A 26102-nucleotide genomic window follows, 5' to 3' on the forward strand; every position below is an offset into this window, starting at 1 on the left:
TGTGTGAGTTTAGAATTATTTCAGCTGTTTTCCTGGAGGTTTATTTGGGCCCGAGGAATGTTGTGGAAGCATAACACATGTTCGTGTCTTTTGTATTACATTTATAACAATTTTTTAATGTAAATTAAAATATTCTTTGCTAAAAATTGTCTCTTCTGCTTTCTGTGGTCTAATTTCCTAGGTCCGAGTTCTGACAATGTTGAAGAAGAATCAAGTACATGCATATTGGGAGCATCTGCCACTGTGTTGGAGGAGTCTAGAAAGGAAACTACACCAGTGCAGCTGCCTGCTTCTGGGCCTGAGCTAGCTGCTATGATGAAAATTGGAACCAGGGTGATGAGAGGAGTAGACTGGAAGTGGGGAGACCAAGTATGTTTGTAGCTCAAGCTACGAGTTCTGTTATTTAAGATCATTTAAATTTAGCATAAACATTTAAGGTAATTTTATTTTATCAGCAGTTCTCTGGAAAAATATTCCTCTCACATTTTGTAGTGTTAGAACTTGGAATAAAAATAGATTTGTTTTGCGATGATGATACTGATCTTTACAAAATAATCTATACACTATTTACAAAAAAATAAGATAAGTCTTGATGGCTTAAATATTGTATCCTTTTTCTGTTTACTCACTAATCAAACCGCATTATTAAAGAGGCACTGTCACTTTACTCATGCAGGACAACATGACAGTGTTTCTGGAAAGGGCCTTCCCAACTTCCCTATACTCACCCCACCATCAATCTCTTACACTCATTCCTCCTCCATAGCTAGCACTGTAATGACTGGTGATGGTGATCCAGGTGGTGTGGTGATATTGTTCTCCAGGATAGGAGATCATGCTAACAATTTGCTCCTGGACCTGATGACTGTCGGTTATGTGGACAGTTGCGAAGGAGAGAGGAGCTGTAAGGGGAGTATAGGGAGGTCTGGAAAGGAAGGGGGTGTGTTGGTGGAAGGCTGTAGGAGACATGCAAGGTAAAAGTGATTCTTTAAGACCAAGGGTCTATTAAAAAAAGTCCAGTATGCAGTTCTGAGGAAAACGCCAATCGAGGTTGAGGTTTAAAAAAGCAATAAAGTAATCGCAAACATTGAACATCCCTTAAGCACAGTTAAAGTGTATATCTGGCCAAAAGAATAAATAAAATAAAAAATCTAGTACGCAGGCTATGTTGCAGGCTATGTTACTCTGGGAAAGTTGATGTTTAAATAGAGTCATGGTCATTTATATCCCTGTCTTTCTGAAAATGGATCTTACATTTTGGTATAGATTTATAGATTGTGTTGCGGTTCTAATATATTTGATTTCTGTGTTTGCTTACCCAACCTCTTAATTTATCCTTGCTAAGGATGGCCCACCCCCTGGACTAGGTCGTGTAATTGGAGAACTTGGAGAAGATGGCTGGATTAGAGTTCAGTGGGATACAGGAAGCACCAATTCTTACAGAATGGGCAAAGAAGGGAAGTATGACCTGAAGTTGACAGAACCTCCACCTGCTACTCAGCCCATGGCAGATGACTCTGATACCGAAGATGATTCAGGTTAGCCATCTGTTCATTTGTGTGATCTTTGCTTGCTTGATCCAGTGTAAATGGTTTTTGTCATCTGACTCTTGGTTTTTCTTATGGCTTTTAGAAGGCGAGCAAGCAGACAAGAATCTCCACCCTACCTCTATGATGTTGATGAGCACTGTAAACCTTCTCCAGAACCTGTGTCTCTCAGCTGGGGTCAATGCTGAGGTTATGCAAAGTGAAGCAACCAAAACTTTATGTGGATTATTGCGCATGTTGGTGGAAAGTGGCACCGTTGATAAAACAAGTGAGTGAAGATTTTTGCAGGGGCATAACTGAAACGGTATTCAAGTTTTTTTCTTTACAATATTTCTCTGGTGTGCAGTGAGCAATTGGAATTAATCTTCTATCAGTTTAGAACAGCCAACGCAATAAAGCAAATAACAAATAAAACATTATCCTTTATCAGAATCCTTAGATTTTTTTTCCTGACAGTACATTAACTGTTTTCTTTTTAATGACTTTGTTTTTAATTCTTCCAGTGGTCTGTTCAAACAAATTGGTCTATAAAGAGCAACATAGAAGCTGGTGCACATTGGGATTCATTCGCAGCATCGCTCTGATGCCACAGATGTGTAGTACATTAAGTATGTCTCAGTGGATATCCCTGCTGATGAAGATTGTAGAGGGACCAGAATCCTTCACTGCTGCCACGTTACAAAGACAGGTATTTTTTATTTTGGGGATTTATTGGCTTTCATTGGCTCCTCATTTAATTTTTTTTTAAATTTGTTTGGGAGTGTTATACATTTATCAGGGTTGCGGGAATCCTATCGCCCAGGACTTGCCGTTCCGGGCACTGGGCAGGTGTTTTTTTTTCTTCATTTATCCTTGCTGCCGCCCCCTCCCAACCATAGTTTTCGGGGTCCCCCACTCTTCTGGGGGACCCGGGACCCCTGCAGTGGTTTCAGGATGGAGAGCGGGCACCCCACTAGAGAACGTCTGCTCCAATCCGCACTGTGCTCTGCTCTGTGTGATCAGTAAAACAGGAGTGCTGTAGTCACAGCAATTCCTGTCCCAGCTGTCACAAGCTGGGCTGCACAGGAGATTCAGCACAATGCTGTGCTCAATCTTCTGCATTGGAGGGCAGTCTTCAAAAAGAGAACCTGTCACCTTCAAATGCTAAAGGCAGAAATGAAATCCCTACTAAGTTTATGTCTAATCTTGTATTGGCTAATGCAGTAACACTATATTGTACGGGTGAAACTAATAATTAGAATATCGTGCAAAAGTTCATTTATTTCACTAATGCAACTTAAAAGGTGAAACTAATATATGAGATAGACTCATTACATGCAAAGCAAGATAATTCAAGCCGTGATTTGTCATAATTGTGATGATTATGGCTTACAGCTCATGAAAACCCCAAATCCACAATCTCAGAAAATTAGAATATTGTGAAAAGGTGCAATAAATTTGCTCTTTGCACGATATTCTAATTATTCGAGTTTCACCTGTATATGTCCACCACATTCCTTTTAGCAGTTTTGAAATTACTTTGCCCCAGCACTGGATTGTGTTTCAGTTTGTTGGGCACTTAAAGTGGCATTTATTCTAACAGGGTATACACTGGTAGATTTTTGAACGAACATTCATACGAAAACTCTTGTTGGAACATGCTATAATGCCACCAGAACCTTGACGAATCTTTGATTGTTGTTTTAACTTGATATTTAACTTTGGAATGAATGCCATTTCCTAATGAAAACCACATTCCCTCCCCCCCCAAAAAAAGAATACTGCGAAGTGTTGTTTTGGTGTGAACTATTTTTCTTTTTTCCTGAAGCTACTGGCATTTGTTGAATAGGTACTTTGAAGCACGGTATTATTGGTTATACACATAACACCATACAACATGCCAACACTTTAAGATATCTCAGGGTTCGCATCAAGGGGCGTTCTAGGTATTTTCCATTCGAAAATATGCAGCTGTGTCTTGTTGTAAAACGCTGCATTGACCTGCTTTATGTGCAGTTCAAACACACCTTAATAGGATATGCTGTGTCCAAAAAAACATAGCCCAACACAAAGCATGTCAAACAGAGCCTCTAAATTGTCATGTGCTCAATTAAAGTCAGAGGGATTCCAAATACATATCACACATGCAAAAACTACAGCCTTCAACATGAGACCTTGGTTGTACAGGGCATCATGTTATGTAATGTCGCGTTGCAGACATGGCATAGGAAAAAATAGACTGCAGTCTTTAAAAGCCCCACATCACATAATTTCCATGGATTATGAGCCCATTCTCTTTGGATTTAGCCATGTTATAGACAACTTCAGTAGCTACTCTACTTCTAATATTCATTGCAGCTGCTAGTGGTAAGAGACACCAGCAGTTTTCAGCTGCTTAAACATTAACTATAGTCCACAATGTAGCCATCTAGAAATTGCCAGAGAAAATAATCAGAGTTTGGGGTTACTACAAAGTGCTGCTTTAAGATTGGTGTAAACTTGGCCCTAAAGTTACTTTTTTGTTTGTTTTGCTTTATAAATGAACTTGGTTTAACCATGCCACTATTTAACTTTTTTTCTGCTTGTCTAGATACTGGCAGTTCGACTGCTGCAAGCTGTCCTTCCTTCTTGGGACAAAAATGAGAGGTCTGGGGATATGAAACTTCTAGTGGAAAAACTCTTTCGGTTTTTGGGTAGCCTGCTGAGCACATGTTCTTCTGACATCCCTCTTCTGAGAGGTAAGTAGTAAATTCCTTTACCAACTTAATTGTACTGTATGGGTCTTTCATAGTGCCAATAACACTGATTTTTATAGAATCCACGCTGAGGAGGAGGAAAGCAAGGCCACAAGCCTCCCTTACTGCAACTCATAGCAGTACCCTAGCAGAGGAGATCGTAGCTCTACTCCGCACTCTTCATTCATTGAGTCAGTGGAATGGCCTCATCAACAAGTACATTAATGCACAGCTAAACTCTGTTACTAGTGTGTTTGAAGGCAAACGGAGTGACCTGGTAAGATATGTTCATTGATTACAAATAAATGATTATTTATACATTTCTAAGATGCAGGGCACATGCAAATATTCGGTACATTACTATGCTTTGAATATGTCAGCACTAGGTACATGAATTAAATATGCGCTAAAAAGCATGGCATCGCATAGATAAAAAGTATACACACATGCCAGTTCTGGCAATGTTTTATTTCACTATCCAAGTCATGCTTGTTTTTTAATACTTCATACTACACAGCATATGTTGCAGAGGTGAAAGCTATGCATATACAAGCATGACCTTAATAACTGGAATGAGGTCCACCATATGGATCATTTTCTTCTATTCTCTGCTTTATCTATGTTGGATTAGGCATAGTGGACAAACAATATGAACTAATCTTTAGTTGTAGTTAGAGAACTCCACGTGGCAAAAACAGTTCTTGAAAGTGCATCAAAACCCAAAGATAGAAATGTTAAATATTGTAGCTTACCAGTCCTTACGTTTGGTGGCTGCATTCGTTTTCTCTTCTTTTTCATTTATGGGACACAAGAATATAGAGACTGTTGGGTTATATTTCAAAAAAAGTTGCCAGCCTAATATAACCGCTCCTACTCCCAGCATGCCTAATTTTTTGCTAGTGTCCTAGGACGATAGAGGCCTGTTCTCTGCTTTGCTGCGAAATGTTCAGCCACTTGGCCATCTGTTAACACGTTCTCTAAGTTCTACCAGGTAAATGTTCAGGCCTCGTCTGCCTGATGCCAGCTTTGGGAACAAAGTCCCTCAGTCAGGCCCCAATAAGTTGGTTTTGTGGGACATTTAATGTTTTGTTGCTGTTGCCCACGCCTCAGCTGGACTGCTTTTGGACATGCCAACAGTCTTTAAATTCCTGTAGTGGTTAATGAATGAAAGATATAAAAAAAATGTTTGTGCTTACATTTCATTGAGAGGCACTGGTTTTACACCTTTTGTGGAAAAGCAGTACCAAGAGCTTGACCATAGACGCAAGCTGAGGCATGCTGACAGTAGGAGAGGTTATACTGAGTTAGCCAAATCTTCCTGTAGGTGACAGTATAACCCCGCAGTCTCTGCATTACTGTGTCCCTCAATGAAGTCCAAGGAATGGGCTTCATGGTAAGTACAAAAGCCCTGTTTTTGTGTGTCTGGTTTTATTAATTTTTTTTATACACCTAGTAATTCTGCCAGTAACACATTTCCAGTGTCAGAATAACATCGCTCACTCGCCCTGTTGTATGAGGTCAACAAAAAAACTGGTAGGGCTACAGGACTCTGCTATTGTCCAGAACATAGATGGAGCATGGTTCTGTAGTCCTCAGAAAAAGCTGAGAGCAACATAGCTGATAAAAGTTAGCATAGGCAGAGATCACAGGAAGTTATTGGCTCACAAGATTTCTGGCACAATAAACAGGCATTATTATTGTAACTAACTCAACCTTTCAAAAACTGAGTTCTTGATAATTCCTCCCGTCCGTGCAACTTCCCCGAACTTTTCCCTTGAGAGTGATAACACAACTATCCAACCCTCCCCTCATGCCAAGGTCCTAGGTGTCATCCTTGACTCGGACCTCACCTTTCTTCCCCACATCTAATCACTATCCAAATCCTGCCGCCTTCACCTTCGCAACATCTCCAAAATACGCCCCTTCCTCACCAGTGAAGCCGCTAAATTACTAATTCACTTGTTATCTTGCGTCTTGACTATTGTAACTCCCTCCTCATTGGCCTACCACTGCACAGGCTATCCCCCCTTCAGTCTATCATGAATGCTGCTGCTAGACTCATCCACCTAACTAACCACTCAGTTTCTGCAACCCCCCTCTCCCAATCCCTCCACTGGCTTCCAATAGCCCAACGGATAAAATTCAAAATATTAACAACCACTTACAAAGCCATCCACAACTCCGCCCCCGGCTATATCTCAAACCTTGCATCAAAGTATCACCCTAACTGTCCCCTCGGCTCTTCCAAAGACGTCCTGCTTTCCAGTTCCCTTGTAAACTCCTCCCATGCTCGCCTCCAGGATTTTTCTAGAGTCTCTCCCATGCTATGGAACTCTTTACCCAAACCTGTCTGTCTCCCACTCTGACTGCCTTTAGGCATTCCCTTAAGACTCATCTCTTCAGGGAAGCCTATCCCACCTCAACCTAACCAATCAACCATCACATTCTCAAAGAGTTCATCCCCACACAGCTACATCCTCATGTATCACATGCCCCTCCCTTTTAAATTGTAAGATCTCATGGGTAGGGCCAGGGCCGGCCTTAGTCCTTTTAGGCGCCCTGTGCGAGAAAGCTTTACAGCGCACCTCAGTGACCACACCCCTCAGTTGGCACACCCCCAGTAATCACACCCATTTTCTACGCACGATTTAAAGACTCCTATTTTGTTAAGCCGCAAACAAAAATATATTAAAAAGTATGATAAAAATAAAACTTTTATTGAAAGGTATTAAATTTGTCGACACAATACAAGTATTCTTATCAAATAAAACAACAGAAGGTAAACAATAAATGTCAAACTAAAATAGAATCTATACAAAGTGTCAGGTTGTCATGACAAACCCTTTTTTCAAGTAAGTATATCTAGAAAAGTAAAAATAAAAAACAGAACACAAAACCCAGACTACGTGTAAATGAATTAATTACTATTTGCCCGAATATACGAAAAATGTATACGGGCACATAATAATTTGTTTGAGAACGTGCGGTGGCCATGTTGGCCACCGGCGTGTTCTGTGCATGAGTGCCATGCTCCCAGCCATCTTGGAGGCTGGGAGCATGATGTTACATGACACCATGCATGCGTGGCGTCGGTTGACGTCACACGCCGATATAGGCGCCGCCATCCTGGTGTATACCTAGATATAAACCAAGATGGCGGCGCCCAACACGTGCAGTGTTATATGACGTCATGCTCCCTGCCTCCAGAACGCGCCAATGGCTGAATCCAAAATAGCATAAAAATTTGTTTTGTTTGATGAAACAAATGAAAATGTTTTTAGTTTTCGTTCATTTCAAGTGAAATTAATTTTTAGTCTTCGCACATGTCTAATAATATGTGTGTGTGTGTGTGGGGGGGGGGGGGGGCTGTTTTCACTTTTGTAAAATCATTTTTTATTTTATTGCTCAGACGATTGCTCCAGGGTTTGTCCTTCTCACACGGAGAATGGGTAAATATCAATGATATTTACCGATCCCCCGCTCTGCCACGCACTGAGCCACTGTAATCCTGAAACTGACAGGATGACAGCAGCTCAGATCTTCTCCCCGCTCAGCCATCCTGACAGCTGCGCGCGCGGCTTATTTCTCCCTCACCGCTCGGCCATCCTGACAGCAGGCACCTCTCCCTCCTGCGCCCCCACCCCGACGAGGGAGTGCTGAAATGTCGGATGGCCACTGGTGAGGAGGAGAGAAGCCGTCCCGAGGACGAGCTGTGTCGGCCACCTGGTGCCTTTGTTGCCATGGCGACTTGTGCGGCCGCAGGACCCTTTTTTCGGCAGATTTTGCGCGATTTGTCTTTTTTCTATGGAGCCCAACGGATAATGGAGCCCGACGGAGAAGGTCGCGCTATCGTCGCTGGAACGTCGCCCCGGAAGTCGCGCTATCCCGGCCGCTGCAAAGGTAAGTCGCTACATGTGAATGGGGGCTTAAGGAGGACTGTGTAGTAAAGGAGCTGCAGATTTCCAAATTTGTATGACTGCATGAACAGTCTTCTGAAGAAGGGATTGTTTGTTTTCTGTTTGTTATATGATCATTATAGATTCACATAGCAGAGTTCTTTTTTTAAAACATACACTACGATATCTTTCTGCTGATTATTTTATTTTTTATTTTTTTGCTGTGCCACCCTCACTACCTAGCAGGCAGCATTGGAAGATTACTTCCCTGACTCTGAAAATCCTGAAGTTGGCAGTTTAATGGCAGTGCTAGCTGTTATCGGAGGAATTGACAGCCGGTTACGTCTTGGGGGCCAGGTGGTATATGATGAATTGGGAGAGGGCACAGTAACCAGAATAACACCAAAAGGAAAAATCACTGTCCAGTTCCATGACGTGCGCACTAGCCGTGTTTGCTCCTTAAATCAGCTAACCCCGGTAAGTGCACTCACTTGAGCATAAAATTCATGTTGTATGAGAATGTGATAAGTATTCCGCTTACTGATTTGTTGTGTTTGAATGCAGGTGTGTAATAATATATATATATAAAGCTTTACATTTACAAAGTTTCTTTAATTTTCATCTTTTGTGTTTTTAGCTGCCTGTGGTGCCATTTTGTGTGAACAACTTGCCTTTCACTGATTCGATGCTCTCTGTGTGGGCACAGCTGGTTAACCTGGCAGGATGCAAGCTAGAAAAGTACAGGCTTAAGAAGTCTCTCAGTCAGGGGCTTGGAGGTATAGTCCACTTGACTTCCAGGAATGCATAGGCCTGAGTAGCTTGATTGTGTAAATCACAGCATGAGTGAAATCATTACCGCAAATTGTCACATATTTACCCCCTTGTTTTACTGGTGGAGGAAAACCAACTGCCTACACTGTCACTCGGTATAAAATCTAAAGTGTCTTGAAAGACTAAGAATAGCGGTGATTATTGCGGTTTAAAAATCATTATCCAGTCGATAAGCGGAAGCTCCAGCACATCAGGAGAAGGATTAAATTGATTGCTGCCTTCACATGGGAGATATCTTCACCTAGCACTGCTGTGTTTTCTGCTGAAAGCATAAATAGCCAATGTTTACAGCACCTAAAATGTCTCCTGTCTTAAAGGGCATCTGACCCCATCATTTTGTTTACCAGGTATATGTATTAAATGATGTATGTAAATATTGTTAAGGGCTTCACCTAAATTGAAGACATTTTATTGAGCCCACCTTTAGAAACTCTGCATGTGTCCTGGTATTATAAGACACGTTAAGTCCTCCCTTAGCTCTCACATCTTATCTCTAATAATAAAGGTTGTATGCTAGGTGATCATTGCATCATTTGTAGGTGTCATTTAAAAGGCAAGGGTCCATAATTGTGGCCATAGAGAGGAGAGATCATTATCTCTGGCTGTGAAATTGTAGAGAGGGAGAATACAAAACTGTATCTAGTAAACATGCATTTTCATGTATGCAGTTGATGTGTATGTCTGGGCAGACATGTTCAGTACATCTCTGCAACACTTGCACATTTCCCAAATGTTTTATCCATTTAAAATGCTGCTAATACTGAAATATTTGTCTGTCAGAAATTCAGTGATTACCTAACTTTCTGTAGTGATCGGACAACACAGTGCCCCTGCGGCACTAAAATCCCAATCGGTGTTATCTGCTCTGTCTAGTTCTCCCACTGGATTACAGTACACCTCCCCCTCTCCTCATCAGGATATCATAAGGGAGAGGTGATCTGTAGTCCAGCAGGGAAAGCTCAGGCTGGGTTAATAGAACTATTAGTTGATCACTCAAACAGGAAGTTTTGGGGCTAATTGGATTTTTGGCAGAATCAACAGGAACGGCATTTTAGAGACGGGACATGTGGAAGTGTGCATGTACAGTACTGCCAAGATGTAGGGAATGTCTTTTTTTAAAATATTTTGCCCAGACATACACTTTAAGGGCATTGCGCTTTTCCATAGATCTGGTCCAGGCTATAGGGATTTGTAAATGAACTATCATGCAATAACAAGCACCATACGAGACTCTAGCCCTGGGAGCCCATAAATCTGGGGTGCATGCTGTAGACAGCTATTGATTTGAAAAAGATCTTCATCTGCGTACAGCATGAGCTCAGGGTATGTGGTCATCCCAGGAATGCTGGAACTCCATTTAGCCAGAAAGAAGTTATGTACAGATAACTCCTGTTGCCTACAGTTCGGTTACTCTTTCCTGAGGATGGTTTTCCCCCCCAATAAATCAAGATTTTAGTTTTTTTAAATGACTTAAAAGATCTTGAGTCCTAACGCCTAATTCTTCGTTTTACAGACCAAGTGGATCTAGACCGCTTGAGATGTCAGCAGCTAAAGCTTTACATATTAAAAGCTGGCTGGGCTCTTCTCTCTCATCAGGACAGGTTGAGGCAGATCTTGTCCCAGCCATCGGTTCAGGAGATGGGGTCCATTCATGCAGGTATGGGGCTGTATGTCTGTGCTTGTTTACTATACAGAAATTCAGGTATTTTAATGTTTGACATCTTAATATTCTTGTGTCTTTTGGAAGCATATGTGAATTCATGGATATAAGATAACACTTCAGAGATAGAGAATGTTAATGTAGATATAACGTTATCTAGCATTATGGCAAAATTCTGGCATTGTTCATTGTAAACTGTGCAACCCCCTGCTAATATTTACTTCTAGACCTTTTTGTTCTTGTGTTGGGCAGGCAAAATTAGCGATTTACTAACCAAACTTTCTATTTTTTTTTTTTTTTATGTGCTAGCAGATTAACTAGCCAATTTACTGAATTGTAGAAATATTTAAATGTGCGCCCTGCTTTCACTTTCATTAGAAACCAGTAGCTTCCAGGATGTTAGGTCTGTGAGGGGTAACCCATGGACCCTGGAGGGGTAACCCAGAGATCGCGTTGAAACGGAACCCAAGATTCCAGCACTCCAGGGCAACACTATGTGCAATTTACAGGGTAATTCCACTTTCCCAGATAAATTTGGGAAAATAGGATTATCCCCTCTAATCTGACCCCCTCTCCCACTCTTTCCCCCGGCCGGTGCGCTGCTGTCCATGGAGTATGGGGCGTACACCGGCACCAGCGGAAGCAAAAGAGCGTTTGGCTAAAGGTAAATACAGCGGGGGAGAAGGGGCCAGATTAGAGAGGTTAATTCCATTTTCTCAAATTTGCCTGGGAAAGTGGAATTACCCTTTTAACCAGCATGCTACACATTCAGTTATGAGTTTGGTTGGAACACAAAACCATTTGTAAAAATTGTTTGTCATGCCTGAAGACTTCCAATAAGTGTTGAAATAAAATAAAAGTGTGTTCCCCCTTCAGAAGAAGGAGCTGCTGCTTCTCCAGATATTGGCGACATGTCTCCAGAAGGTCCACAGCCACCAATGATACTACTGCAACAACTCCTGACTGCTGCTACACAGCCGTCTCCAGTTAAAGCAATATTTGATAAGCAAGAACTGGAGGTAAATGTTTAAAGGTTTTTTTCTGTTTTTATGGGGTTATCTACGTTCAGTACTAAAACACAAAATTATTTTTGTGGGGGATGCTTATACATATTGAATGTGTGAGCCTTGCACAAAAAAAAGTTTTGCAGTTCACTATCCTGGAGCTATCTAGGGGTTGGAACACTAGCCATCACACTAAGGCTGAGTTCCCACACGTGGCATGCAACCATTCAGTCTTTATTTATTATTTTGTCCATCATTTTGTGTCCTAGGTTTTTAAAAAAAAATGTGTATGCTGGAATTGCTGACCTTCTAGAAAATGCTAGTTACTTGAGGAGATGGAATCTTCTTTACACCATTACTTTCGGTAACGGAACTGGAACAAGAAAAATTTACATAACTAAAGCCAGTCATCTGGGATTTTTTAGGATGTCAGCATTGTCGGCCCTGTTTTTTTAAAGTAAAGGATTTTAAATTGGGTGCCAAGTTACCTTTTGGAAACTTAAAAGCTGAACTCCAGCGTAAGCAAATATTACAAGAGGTATGCGTATTGTTTGGGGGCTTCCTGTAATAAAGACCAGTCACTGCTGCTCTCCTTGTGCAGGTTGTCTGATCTTGTATCTGCCCCTCATGTAGTTTTGTGTAGGCAGCCTATAGTGGTGGGACCTGCTGGGTCCCTCCCACAGTTTTGCTCTCTGCACAGGCTTTGTATAGCACAGTGATGAAGTTGCTGATACTTTTATAACGGGCTTTGCATGGGCAGTGAATTTATAACCTCTGTGGCTATTGAGGAATATATTTAAATATTTTTTTTTATGTTTGGAGTTTGGCTTTAACTACTTTTTAAATTATGTATAGATATTTGTATGTGCTTTCCTAAAGCTAGTCACTTGTACACAAACTTCGGAGCAGCTCAGTGCTTGACAATCATGACTTCACTAAATCTGCCTCTGTAATCTTGGCACATACACAAGCAATGGACTGACCATAGGCTACCATGCAACCTTTGTTGTACTACACTGGAGAAAGTAGTTTGTCTTGTATATTTTTCAGTATAGCAGACATGATGAAATACTCCAGATTTGCTTCTAACATAATATATGTTATATCAAACTATATATTCAAATCCAAATATATAGAAAATCTTGTGAACTCTCCTATTCGCATATGTGCCAGACAGCTAACCGCTATCATATTGTATGGTTATGCAAAGTTGTATATGCATGCAGATTGTGATTTCCCCTTTTTTATGATGCTTGCCATTATTCCTGCTCAGCCATTATGTTGCTTAATGTTCTGTCTCGTCTGTGTGGAATTCACAGGTGCAGTTTCACAGGGTTTGAGCAGCAGGTGGTAGACACAAATATGCATAAAATGTTTCTGAGCACGTTAATTAAGATTCAATTTTAGATCAAGGGAAGAACTATGTGAGGTTTTTTCTTTCTTTATTGTAGGCAGCAGCGCTGGCTGTGTGTCAGTACCTGGCGGTAGAATCTACACATCCATCAACTCCTCTGTTTGAAGACTTCTGCAGTTCAAGCGAGGTCTCCTCCCCTGTTACAGTGCAGCAGATTTGCCCAGCTAAAGTTAAGAAGCGCAAACAGTCTCCTATCCCACCTGTCCCAATCGTTGTACAACTGATGGAGATGGGTTTTCAGAGAAAAAACATTGAGTTTGCTCTGAAGTCATTGTCTGGAGCATCTGGCACTGCTTCAAGCTCCCCAGGTACAATGTGTGGTTCAGACAAGCCATTTTTGGATAATGACATATTGCCTATTATAATCACAATATCTTTGAATACTTCTAGTGTAATTGTAGAGTTTTAAAATGTGTTTTGTGCTGTCTTCTAGAGAAAATTGAATGTTGAAATGTTAAGATGCACATAAATAAGGGTGACGGTTTATATAGCATTTGTTTCCTGTACAAATTTATATCCAACTGTAAATTTAACTTCCTAGTAGCACTGAACAGATGCAGAACATGCTGGGGTTTAGGCCCCATCCCTAGAATGCCAGGTACAACAAAGACCTCCCCCTCTCCCTCCCACCCATACTGTACACAAACCGCTCCCTGAATAATCACAAATCCATCTTTTATCTAGACGATTTTTTTTTCTCCCATAAGACCCTAATCTTTATCTGGAGCCTTGAATGGCTTTTTAACTTATTTGGGAACTGTTTTACGTCATTCAAATATTTTATAACACTGTGGCATAGGTGAAACATGACCCAAGTCAAAAACTTGCATTGTTGCATTTGACCATTAATGGTGGCCACATTACTAGCTACACCTATCTATTACTGAGTACATGCGTGTGTTTAAAACAACCTCAATTCTTTGTACAATGATCCAACAAACTTCTTGAAACATTTCTTTGGGAATTGCTCTATACTGACTCGGTAGCCTCCCTATAAACCACCTGCCTTCGTGGCTGTGCAGATGTAATTGAAATCCACAGATTACCTGCAGTTATGGACAGATGATTGTCCCTGGATGCAGTCTGTCTGAATATGTGTGAACAGTTGCTGTTGTTGTCCGACTTTCATTAGTTTGTATAGGCTGAGCGAATGGCTGCAGCTATTTGCAGACACCTGTGATTTCAACTGCAGGAATCCACTGATTCCTGCTGCTAGAAATTGCAGTGCAACACCACTCACAACTGTGAATGGGGCCTAAGCATGAGTACTAAACCGGAGTACCAGTACTAATTCTTTGTGTTCTCAGGAGTGGAGGCTTTGGTTGGATGGCTGCTTGATCATCCTGATATCCAGGTTACAGAGCTGTCAGATTTTGAAACTGCTTCTGAGGAGTCTGATGAAGAGGTTGTGGAAGAAGTAGAAGAAATTGAAGCTGCATACCCTGATGTAAGCTTTGTTTCAATGTTAGATTAATGTGGGATGTATTTTTGTTTCTACTTTTAATTACCAAACAGCAGATAAAGAAATCGTAAATAGATTTTAAAAATCGTTTACACAAATGCACCCTAAGGTGCAGTATAGTTTTGGGTAGCGAGTGGTTAGGACCAATGTCAGGGCGACAGGGACACTGGCGACATATCCCTTCACTTTCTGTCTCCCAGAGACATAACCGTAAGTGAAGAAAAATCTCTCCAAAGTGAGAGGAGATCCCCAATTAGCCAGCTGGAAAATATTATTCTATTTCAATGACCTGAAGTTTATTGTTGGTTTTCACATCACTTTCTGTCTCTGCGGCAGCGGTAACCAGGAGAAACAGATGCAATAAAAACCTGACAAGTGTCCTGTCCTTACCATTTCTGGTACATAACATTATAGGCTAATATTTGTATTAATTTTATTATTTTATAGTAACTAATTATGTAAAATTGTCCTTTCTATTAGTAGTGTATGTGCAGTGTAGGCCTTTCCCTGTTTAAAGGTTGGTGTAAGTAGGTGCTCCATTTCCATAACTAACTGTATTGTCCTTTTTTTTTTTTTTTGCAGTCTAGCGGTGCTGTGGTGACAGAAAGCCAGACCTACAAGAAAAGAGCCGATTTCTTAAGCAATGATGACTATGCGGTATATGTGAGAGAGAACATACAGGTATTATGACTCTGTCATTTTTTTTTTACCTCACCATCTGTCACTGTCCAGATTTCCTCACCTGGTTGAGCTCTTTTGTTTCTGTCTTTCTTAATCGTACCTTTACCTGACTATCAGCACTTGATGTTTTTTTCAGGTTTTACGTTTTTGACAGTTCTCCCCTTGTATCTTTCAAAGGTTGGCATGATGGTTCGTTGTTGTCGCACATATGAAGAAGTTTGTGAGGGTGATGTTGGTAAAGTCATCAAGCTGGACAGAGATGGGCTGCATGACCTGAACGTTCAGTGTGACTGGCAGCAGAAAGGAGGAACATATTGGGTGCGATATATCCATGTGGAGCTGTTAGGTTAGTTTGCCTTCTTTGCTGAATGCACATCTAGTTGTATCATATGTAGGCTGGGTATATATATAAAATGCGCTAAACTGATGTATTGCTAACTCAACAGGTTTTCCACCTCAGAGCTCCCATTCGCACATTAAAATCGGTGACAAAGTCAGAGTGAAGGCATCAGTTACAACACCTAAATATAAATGGGGCTCAGTTACTCATAGAAGTGTGGGTGTTGTTAAAGGTAACATACATTGCTGTTTTTAGTCATGGACGTATTTACAACATTTCTGAATATTTGCCTAGCTTAGCATTTCCAACATACATGCTTGTGCTTATACAATACATACATGCGTTTATTGTTCCAGTCAGCCACTGACCTCCAGTGCTGGGGAAGGGGGGAGTAGTTGTTGGAACCAACAAGTGTCCACTAATGCTGGGTAGAGGGGTGGGGGCAAGGGTTATGTTACAGCCAGCCACTAACCACCAATGCTGTTTTCTTCTTGATATGTTTAAGACATCCCTCCCAGTTTCAAATATTGGTAACTATGTAGGAGATATCAGTAAAAAAAAATCAGGGCAACTGGGCTTGCTGTATTAGGAAAAATACAGCAAGTCCAGTTGCCTTGATTTATTGTTTACACTTATACTATGACCTGGATGAATGTGAACCTTCACAGACATATGTAGGAGATAGTATATCAATCCAACCAACGCGAAGGAGCTCAGAGATGCTAGGTTTAGCATGTCTACATAAAGTTGCAACTGTACTTACAGCTGCTACCATCTGCCCTCCCCTAGCTAATTCTACTCCCACCCCAGCATGCATGACATTTAATATCATGATTATTACTGAAAATCATTTTGCTCTGGGTTTATTTTTTTTTCTATATGCCCAGGTGCCAGATATTCTAGTTTATGCCAGTGTCTATATGACAGTTAAACAAGTTCAAAATCCAGTTACTGTATTTATGCACAAGCCTCATAAACTAAGCAAAAAACTTGCTTTACATTCCCTGACTGAGGCTGGCCATAGACTGATAATTTTTTTTCCGTTCAACCCATGGGCTGAATGAAAAAAATAGACCCGATTTACTTCATCAACACTAACAGCGTATCGATCGAGGAATCCCCACTGTTTACACACAGCGGCTGCTGGCACCTGTCAGAACATCCGACCAGAGCGGGCAGCTCATTGGCTGCCGGCTCCGATCGTTCGAAAATTTTATGGCAGGCTCCTTCGATCAGCTGATTGAGGGATGCTGGCTGAAAAGATGCTGACAGCACCACACACTGCAGATTTTAGCCAGTTCCTCAAAAACTGGCCGAAATTTGCACAGTGTATGGGCACCTTTTAGTCAAATCCTCCATTTTGTGTCTCACATGCTCTCCCTCCCAGACACTGCAGCTTATAATGGGAGGGTTTTAGCAACAAAGTCAGTGCTGTTAATCCAGAAAGCAGAAGGTTTGACCATGCTGATATCCATGCCCCCTGCAACAGCATCTCATCCCATTTTAGTGCAAGCATGTGCAGTCTACATGAGAGTGTCAACTCTCCTCTGAACTCAGGAGCAGAGATCTTTGTCACCCCATCACAGGAAGCTTCATTAGGTGGACTTCACTGGCAGGATCAAGAAGTATTTGTGGGACTATACAGGGAGAACTAAGACACCTATAAGTGCAGATACACTTATAATTAAGTGCTGGTAGCACATTTCTACTTAAAAAAAATAAAAATACGTAAATTGATGAAATATAAGATTTGAATGGTGTGGCCTTAGAGTATTACATGTTCTGAATCATCATTTTTTTTTTTGGGACACATGACTTTTAATTTTTTTAATCAGTATTAGGACTTAGTCGATTGGCTTTGGGCTTGTGTCAATGGCATCAGCTTGAAATCAGTTTGAGACTCTTCTGAGATCATTCAGAATTTATTGACAGGTGGATATGACCAGCAGTTGACTTTTTGATCTGATTCAAGTAGGAATGAGAATGCCAAACCTGCCCGTCAATCAGGCCCTTTCCCTCCAGTTACTATATCTCATTACCCTTGGAATGTAATACTTCCGATGCATATAAAATTGCAGCTTGCAAACACTTACTCTTTATAAAGTTGTATTGTTAGGCTATATAATAAATATTTGAATAATGTGACTTTTCATCTGTTCTTCTGACTTGTATGTACTGCTTTGTCTATTTTTTTTCTGGTAGCCTTTAGTGCCAATGGAAAAGATGTGATTGTGGATTTCCCCCAGCAGTCGCACTGGACCGGCTTGCTATCAGAGATGGAATTGGTCCCCAGTATACATCCTGGAGTGACGTATGTTATAGCAGCAGCTTGTATATGTTTTGTTTTATAGGAAACCTGTACTGAGGGAGTATAGAGGCTGTCATTGCTGACCTCTATATTGGAAAAAACTGGTTTCTTGGATTATGCTGATCCACTAGCTGGAATACTTTCTAATTCACTGGCCCATGGCAATTATTTAGATTTAGAAGCTTTTGATAGGAATGAACACCCTTCACTGAACAGTGGGCATTTTTAAAAGCACTTCATATTAAGCAGCACAATGAATTGAAATGTCTTATTAGTGTAGTATTTTACTCAGTAGTCCATTATACTGTGATCTGACTTCATGCTATATGACATTTTGTAGTCAAAGTATGCCTAAACCCAATAATTAAAATACAATATTAGCTGTCATTTAAAAGTGATTTTTAAATCTTTAGATCTGCAGCTTTCATTCAAATAATATCTGGTAGTCCTGACATGAAGGTTCTTGTTCAGGCACTTCCTGTTATAGCATGACAACTGTCTTCAAACTGTGTTTCTGCATAGTCGTCCTGTTGCACGTGCTTCTGGTGGCGGGTAGCCATGCCAGTGCGCTTGGCACAGACCTGTTAGACCATTGTCACCATCAGGAAGCCCAACCTGAACAATGATCTAGAGCCATGGCTGGAGCAAGTGCATCTAGACAGAAAGTGCTTGCAAAGAGGCTGGAGTCGATTGGCAGCACTGAAAAACAGAAAAAGATGGAAATCAAGAAAACGATATTTTCTAAAATAAACATGGCAGTTGATTGATACACAGTGCTCTAGCAAACTAATTGTATTCTAGTTAGGTATTCAATCTACTTTTAAAAGATTTTCTTTTTCTTTTACAGCTGTGATGGCTGTCAGATGTTTCCTATTCATGGGCCGCGATTTAAATGTCGCAATTGTGATGACTTTGATTTCTGTGAAACCTGCTTTAAGAATCGGAAGCACAATACTAGGCATACATTTGGAAGAATAAATGAACCAGGTATAGTATTATAATTTTTTGTTTTGTCAGAATAAAGCAATTAAAGCGGCGACACAGTGGTCAGAGGGGCATGTTGCTAGACGACTGGTCCAGGATAGTAAAAAATCTAAATGTTTCCTCTTCGGCAAACCAAGCATCTCGTCTTATTGATGGTAGTGATCAGTGCTGGCAGTCATCTGGCTCACAAGGAAAGGCAAGTTATGTTTACGTATGAAAAGAAACACTTATTCAGCAAAGGTTTGCAAGGTGCAATGAGTGCAGCACCCCCAGCAAACTATTCAGAATTTATCTGTTGCTGGTCTCATGTCCATAAAACTAAATTAGATTGTGGACTGTGGATTCCTGCACTTTGCATTTTGTTTAAGAAAATAAGCTTACTGCAATAAAACTTTCAAAAAATTATATCGCACTGTAGCAGAACCTGGTGATATGATCATGTGTATGTTTGTTTTGTACAGCACTGGATTCGGTTGGAGATTTTCCCAGATGTTCAAGTACACAGATTGATGATGATTGTCGATCCTGCAGATAGCAGTTACATGCCTTCTCTTGTAGTTGTATCAGGTATGGGAAACTTGGCCAACAAAAATAGAACTAATTGTCGTGTACTCCACCTATGGTAACACAGGGGGGTGCCCATTTCTGTGGGACTTTTTGGACACTGTAATAATTGTGTTATAGTGTTACAGAGCACTATCATTTTATTAGAAGGTGTCATTGACAGAACCTCGAACAGTTTGAAGGGGATCCTTCCATATTAATACACAAAGCAGCGAAAAGCAAACAGCATTTGTTTTCCTGGAAATTCCCTTTAATGAAATGGTTCAAAGAAAAATGTTGTACTGTGGCCCATAGCATCAATATGAAATCAGATTTCATTGCTCTTAACATATCTTCTGTAGCTTGCTTGTCCAAGTTGATATATTCTTCACAATAGTTAGAGCCAGCGCTTGACACTGCAGCTCTCACACATCGGCTCTATGGCTCAAGAACCGAGCGATCACAAGCTGCTGATCACTCAACTCCCTGCAGAGAGCTGTGGCTCTCGGCATCACTCCCCACATAACTCCCCTCTGTTTCTCCAGCTCTTATTGGAGGGACACAGATGGGAAGAGTGGGCACACAGTTGGCTCTATACATTTAGAGTCAGCTGTCAATCAGGTAGCGAGGTAGATCTCTACAATATTGTCAGGATCTTCCCTGCCTGCAGCACGGCTCTTCACTGTCAGCAAATAGTGGACAGTTGCCCATTGTATGCTGAGTTTGGGTCACAAGAGTAGATAGACTCCTGTGACACAAAAGAAAACTGTAGCCAAAAAAAGGTTTGGCCATTGTTCTATTTTAAAGTAGATGTAAGCCAAATAAGTAAACTCACTTTAATATGTTAATGCTATTTTAAAAATTGTATTCAATCCTTTTAAATCTGCAGCTTTTATTAACTTACCTGGTGATGCTGCTATAAATGTCCTTGTTCTGGCACTTCCTGTCATATCTGACACAGATTGTTCAGGCATGGTCCACCGTTGTTACTGCTAGGGAGTCGGGCCAGAGCAATGAGGTGCAGCCAATGCTGTAGCAAGGGTATGTAAACAGGAAGTAGCTGAAAGAAGCTGGAGGAAATCCACACCATGGAGATAAAAAAAAAGGATGTAAGCCATATTTTATGACCAAAAAAAAAAAATCAGAGCTTTACCAAACTAAATCTCACCCACTTAGGGTTTACAACTGCTTTAGTCACTTGTACATTTTTAGCTGTAGATCAGGGTTTACAACATTTTATTTTTGTTTTAGGTGGAAACTCTCTTAATAACCTCATAGAATTAAAGACAATCAACATTAATCCAATAGACATGAGTGTGTTGCTGCTAAGTGACTGTACAGAGGTGAGTAGGCCCTGCAGCTGCATTTTGTAACCGTATTCTCTATGTTTAAATTTTGAAAGCTAATGTGAGTTTTTTTCCTTTTGTCTGCTCTAGTATCACAGATATATTGAAATTGCCATAAAGCAATGTCGGAGCTCTGGCATTGACTGTAAGATCCATGAACTGAGCATTATTGGACAGATTCGGGCAGAGGACGAGGATCTAGCCACCGTTCCATTTCTTGCATCTGATAATGAGGAAGAGGATGATGATAAGACCAGCACTGGCAGGCACGTTTTACAAAAGTTATGAAATAGCATTTTCTTCCAATATAGATTATAAAATTATTGATTTCATTATAATGAATGCAAGTCTATGGGGCTGCCAAGCCACTGTAATGTACTGTCTATGTAGGCACAGTTGTTTAGTAGGAATGGTGAGAGATTTCCGCAAAATGCAATTATCCCTCCATTGGCTAATCTACAAATCTATTTAAAACGGTTACATAAATGTAAAAACAAGAATCTATAATGTAAAAGTCACATCAAAATTGCTGCAGAAATAGCTCCAATTAAGTTCTTACTGAAAATGCACTATATTTCCCCTGTAAATAGAATTGTGATAGCTAAGGGGATTGTAGAATCAAATGTAGCTTTGTAGTGCTTTTATTATTCGTATAATAACCAGCTATGTCTCCCTAGTTTTGTCAGGAAAAAAGTAGCAGCTTCAGAATCTGCAGCAACAATCAGAACCAAGGTTTTTGTGTGGGGTTTGAATGACAAGGATCAGCTGGGAGGACTAAAAGGTTCCAAGGTAAGATTTAATGCAACATGTCTTACTTGTTGATTTTCTATATCAATCTGGCTTAGCTGTCATGTTGTATCTGTATGCTTTCTGACATCAGCATTTAACAAGGGCAGTATTTGCAAAGGCCGTGGCACAGCTTCACTGTTGACATGACACTGTAGAGTTAGGAGGTTGTCACAGGTCTTTACTTGGTACGAATGGGGATTTTAGAGCTTGTGTAGATGGGCAGATACAGCATGTTTCCCCTTACTTTAGTGATCAGTTTGAGATGCATTTGAGTTCCTTTTACAACTACAAGGAATTTTACCACCTTCTAAGTTGCTTCAAGGACATTTCCAGTTTAAATTTGTTTTCTAAAGAAAATCTCTCCCACAATAAAAAACAAAATAAATGAAAAGTAGTTGCCTTCAATTTCCCAGCACTGTCTAATGCAATTTCCTCTGTCCTGCACAGCTGATTGTTTTCTGGCCATTGGTTGTCATTCAGCCCACTTCCTGGGCACTCAGGCTGTCGTGGACATAACCCTATAGGTGTAACATTCAAATATCTTGGGCTCAAGAGAACATGATACACACAATACTCACATTGCTATGTGAGCACATTCTCTACATCACTCAGGGCTGCCAACAGTTGCTGATGCTACAACAGGAGAGGAAGGACCCTGGTAATCCCATAACCAGCCAGATGAAAACTCAAAAAAGAATATGGATACAAAAAAACCTTTTTTTTTTTCTTTTTTTCACACTTTACCTGTGAGGGTAGGGGAGTGCTGCCCAACATAGTGGGTCCTGGTCAGCATTTCTGAGTATAGTGGTCTCATCTGAATGAAGACACCTGGCATTCCTGCCGAAGGAATGCATAGGTTCCTGCACAGGAATGCCAGATCGCCCAGTGTGAAAGAGGCCCTAAAGTGCTCCAAAGGTAAATGGGCTTCCAGACTAGCAGAGATCATCCTTCCCTCAAAGCAACAGGAGGAAGCTTGAGGTTTTGCAGATGTAATACAGCATGTGCCCCCATATGAGATCGATGTAACATAATGTGCATCACCACATACTGGACAGCCAGTAAGAAAATGCATGAAACTGGGTAGCATTCATAACTAAGAAGCCAGGGAAAACATGGATAATAGGTGACTGGTTAGTAAACCCTGCACAGTTAAACCATATAAAGACCCACAACATAGTTTATGAAATATATCTCAAACAAAGGGATTATTCGATGTATTAAAATGGGTTGGTTTAAGCATACACAAATACCTGGTTAGCATAAAGTTTGGCCATATTATGGTTTCTCCTAATTGGTCACATAGTGTGCCTTTTAGGCATCCAACGAAACATCCTATACAGTTATCTGACTGGAAAGATTTATTCAGCAGTCTCTACAGCTAGGGATATAAAATGGACAGTGACCACAAATCTGTGAGTCTGTTTAGTTGATCTGCCTCTTTAGGCTTATGGCATGATATAGTCTTTCAAGCATGACAATTGCCTTTTTGGGACAGATTTATTATAAATGGATATCTTGGGTTATGAAAACAAACACGTTAATACAAGGAAGCCATCTTGGGCTATGAAAACAAACAAATTAATACAAGGAAGCCTAGTGTCGTGAACCTGTTGGAACAACAGACCGATGGTCAGGCATCGCTGGTAGATATGATGTATGATTAGGTGGAAAAGTACATTATATGCATGCCTTTCATATCTTGCATTAAATGTAAGAGCATTATGCTACATCGCAAATAAACTAATGTATTTGCAAATGTATGTGTTTTGAAACTGTGTGACTTCTGTTGCCAAATTTATTTTGCGTATTTAGAAACATACCTACCAATTTACTGGTTTTGAATATATTATATCACTTAAGCTATGGTAAAATAAATATTTTATCTTGCAGATCAAAGTTCCATCCTTTTCGGAGACTCTTTCAGCTCTCAATGTTGTACAGGTTGCTGGTGGATCTAAAAGCCTATTTGCAGGTACAACTTTTTATTACATTACAGTGCTCACATTTTGTGTATAGTTCTAAGCTGATGTAGATAGCTTACAGTATAGGCTATAACATAACTGGACTTCCTATTAGCTATATTGAAGGGAACCTAAACTCTGGGAGTTGTGCTCAAAAAAGCAGAAACAGGACAATGACCTTTATTGTTCATGGTCTCCCTGCAGCTGATCTTTCTCTCATTATTGGCTTACAATACTTTGGTCTGCATTGTCTCTCTGTGTGGGGGCAGCCATCTTGGTAGAAGCAGGTCTTGCTTCCTCATGTCGGAGCATCCAGAAAGGAGAATGGGGTCCTCCTTAGGCACCATGAATGTTTCTAGATGTTCTCCATAACATGGAAAGTCTTCACTTTTTGAGTTCATATCCACTTTTAATAGAAAATCCAAATCTTTATTAACTCTTTGCAAAAGCAGCAATGTGTAGATAACCATACCAGATTTGTAAGGTTAGAGTTTACCTGAGCAAGTAGAGTTGACTTGTTTATGTGGATTACAGCATGTGTTGCAGTCAAATCAATTATTCCCCATTGCATATTCTACTTTGTATTCAAAGCCATATAAAATAGCTGTGTTAGTGATGGTCCCATTCTGCTGCATTGCATTGTAATGCCACAGGATATTGTGGCAGAGATACCCCACAATTATGTCTCTAAATATTGTCAAAATACGCCACTCCTAGCATTATACATTTAGGACCCAGAAATCATTTTTTCATTACCCTTAATAAATCACCTGATATTCTGTCTTAATATCTTTTGCTACTACTGTGTTTTATAGAGTTGAGTATAGGTAAACATGCTTAGTTCCTATTATATTTACTATTTACAGTTACTGTGGAAGGAAAAGTGTATGCGTGTGGAGAGGCCACCAATGGAAGACTGGGCTTGGGCATTTCAAGCGGCACTGTGCCCATACCGCGACAGATGACTGCTCTTAGCAACTATGTGGTGAAGAAAGTGGCTGTTCACTCAGGTACACTTTGTCAAAAGAGTCTATTCTAGTCTCTTAAAAAGACTCTGTAATAAAAAAAATATTCGCAGGCACCTAAAAGTTCCAGGGAACTACGGTAGGAGGCTACACTTTACACCTGCAGCAGTTTTTTAATGACGGGGTCTCTTTAATCATTCTGTGGATGAAGATCGAAGTATGATAGCGCATGTGCCTCTTTGTAGTCATTTTTCACATCTCCATATTTCAGGTGGAAGACATGCAATGGCTTTAACTGTGGATGGAAAAATTTTCTCTTGGGGAGAAGGGGATGATGGCAAGCTTGGACATTTCAGTAGGATGTAAGAATAGATTTCTTATTTTTTAGTAGTATAAATATGTACAGTAAACTCTGTTTTATCTGTTATTCAACTAACCATAACTCTCATCTAACCAGAAAAAAAAATCCCCCATGTGCTCACTGTTATGCTGATCTGCGGCATGTATTATCCTGGAAATGATTGTGTGCCTATTTGTATCAATATGTTTTAAGTGTGTCTATTTGTCTTTGCTTTTCATTTGTTGCATTTCAATATCAATATAAAGTCAATACAGAGTTTGTTTATGGTATAGTATGGGGTATGGCATTAGTTAGATCTATTTTTAATAGTAAGTCTCAAGCAACCAGGAACTACATTTATCTGGAATCTATCAATCCCTGTGGATGCCGGATAATGGGGAGTTTATTATTGTATTTCCTAGCACTGACTGTTGAACTTAAGATGAGCTGTTGCTATTTTCAGGAATTGTGACAAGCCTCGTCTGGTGGAAGCACTGAAGAGCAAGCGTATCAGAGACATTGCCTGTGGCAGCTCCCATAGTGCAGCCATTACATCTAGTGGGGAGCTGTATACATGGGGATTGGGAGAATATGGCCGTCTGGGACATGGTGAAAATACAACACAGCTGAAGCCTAAAATGGTAAGAGTGATTGCTTTAGTCCTAAAATGTATGAAGATTGATTTGCTCTTACTGGTGGGTGGAATTTGTGTTTAATACAGGGCAGGACAAATCCCAAGATCCAGGTAGTCAATGCGCCTTAGAAATTACAGCTAACGCCTAACTTTTAAAGTTTTCTTGAGTGATTTTTTTTTTTTAAATGGAGCCGACTCCTAAATAAAATCCTGCTGGTTCCTGGATTCCATATTAATTTATTTACCCCTATTTTAATTTATTTGTGAACAATGCCACTACAGATGTTCCTCACTTACCGACTTGCCTGTTTTGCGACCACTCGCACTTACGACGGACCGCCGATCGACCTCCGACCTTCCGCGTCAGCGTCAGTGCGACGGGTCGCCGGCGGAAGTGACATCCCCCGATCTTCACTGCAGGTCTCGGTAAGTATTTCCATTGCCGGATGTACAGTACACTGTTCGGTACTGTACATCGGCAACGCTATACAGTACTGTACTAATGCAGTATAGTACTGTATAGAGTTCCTCACTTAACGACCAATCCGTTTAACGACCTGGTCGTAGGAACGGAACTCGGTCGTTAAGTGAGGAATACCTGTATATGATTAGATTATAATAAGCAGTACGTCCATACCTTTTTTCAGCCATGATTATAGAGTGTTATTTGAGTATGTTATTGT

At 40.5% G+C, this 26102-nt stretch overlaps 1 protein-coding gene across 1 annotated transcript in view; it reads left to right on the plus strand.

Annotated features, from left to right (window-relative positions):
• The window catches only part of LOC108792118 (E3 ubiquitin-protein ligase HERC2), a 134041-nt gene that overhangs the window by 55993 nt on the left and 51946 nt on the right, over positions 1-26102 (plus strand). Inside the window, 26 exon segments of the mRNA XM_018562815.1 lie at positions 182-369; positions 1346-1538; positions 1633-1815; positions 2051-2235; positions 4117-4264; positions 4342-4538; positions 8404-8634; positions 8795-8933; positions 10502-10645; positions 11525-11667; positions 13104-13374; positions 14374-14513; positions 15111-15209; positions 15387-15555; positions 15656-15781; positions 17752-17860; positions 18705-18846; positions 18849-19037; positions 19303-19408; positions 20636-20727; positions 20821-20996; positions 21408-21519; positions 23410-23491; positions 24347-24490; positions 24717-24807; positions 25249-25426. Coding sequence (XP_018418317.1) covers positions 182-369; positions 1346-1538; positions 1633-1815; positions 2051-2235; positions 4117-4264; positions 4342-4538; positions 8404-8634; positions 8795-8933; positions 10502-10645; positions 11525-11667; positions 13104-13374; positions 14374-14513; positions 15111-15209; positions 15387-15555; positions 15656-15781; positions 17752-17860; positions 18705-18846; positions 18849-19037; positions 19303-19408; positions 20636-20727; positions 20821-20996; positions 21408-21519; positions 23410-23491; positions 24347-24490; positions 24717-24807; positions 25249-25426 — 3977 coding nt within the window.

The sequence above is a fragment of the Nanorana parkeri genome, unplaced genomic scaffold, assembly GCF_000935625.1.
Source record: "Nanorana parkeri isolate BGI_ZX_2015 unplaced genomic scaffold, ASM93562v1 scaffold601, whole genome shotgun sequence".
Classification (NCBI taxonomy): Eukaryota; Metazoa; Chordata; class Amphibia; order Anura; family Dicroglossidae; genus Nanorana; species Nanorana parkeri.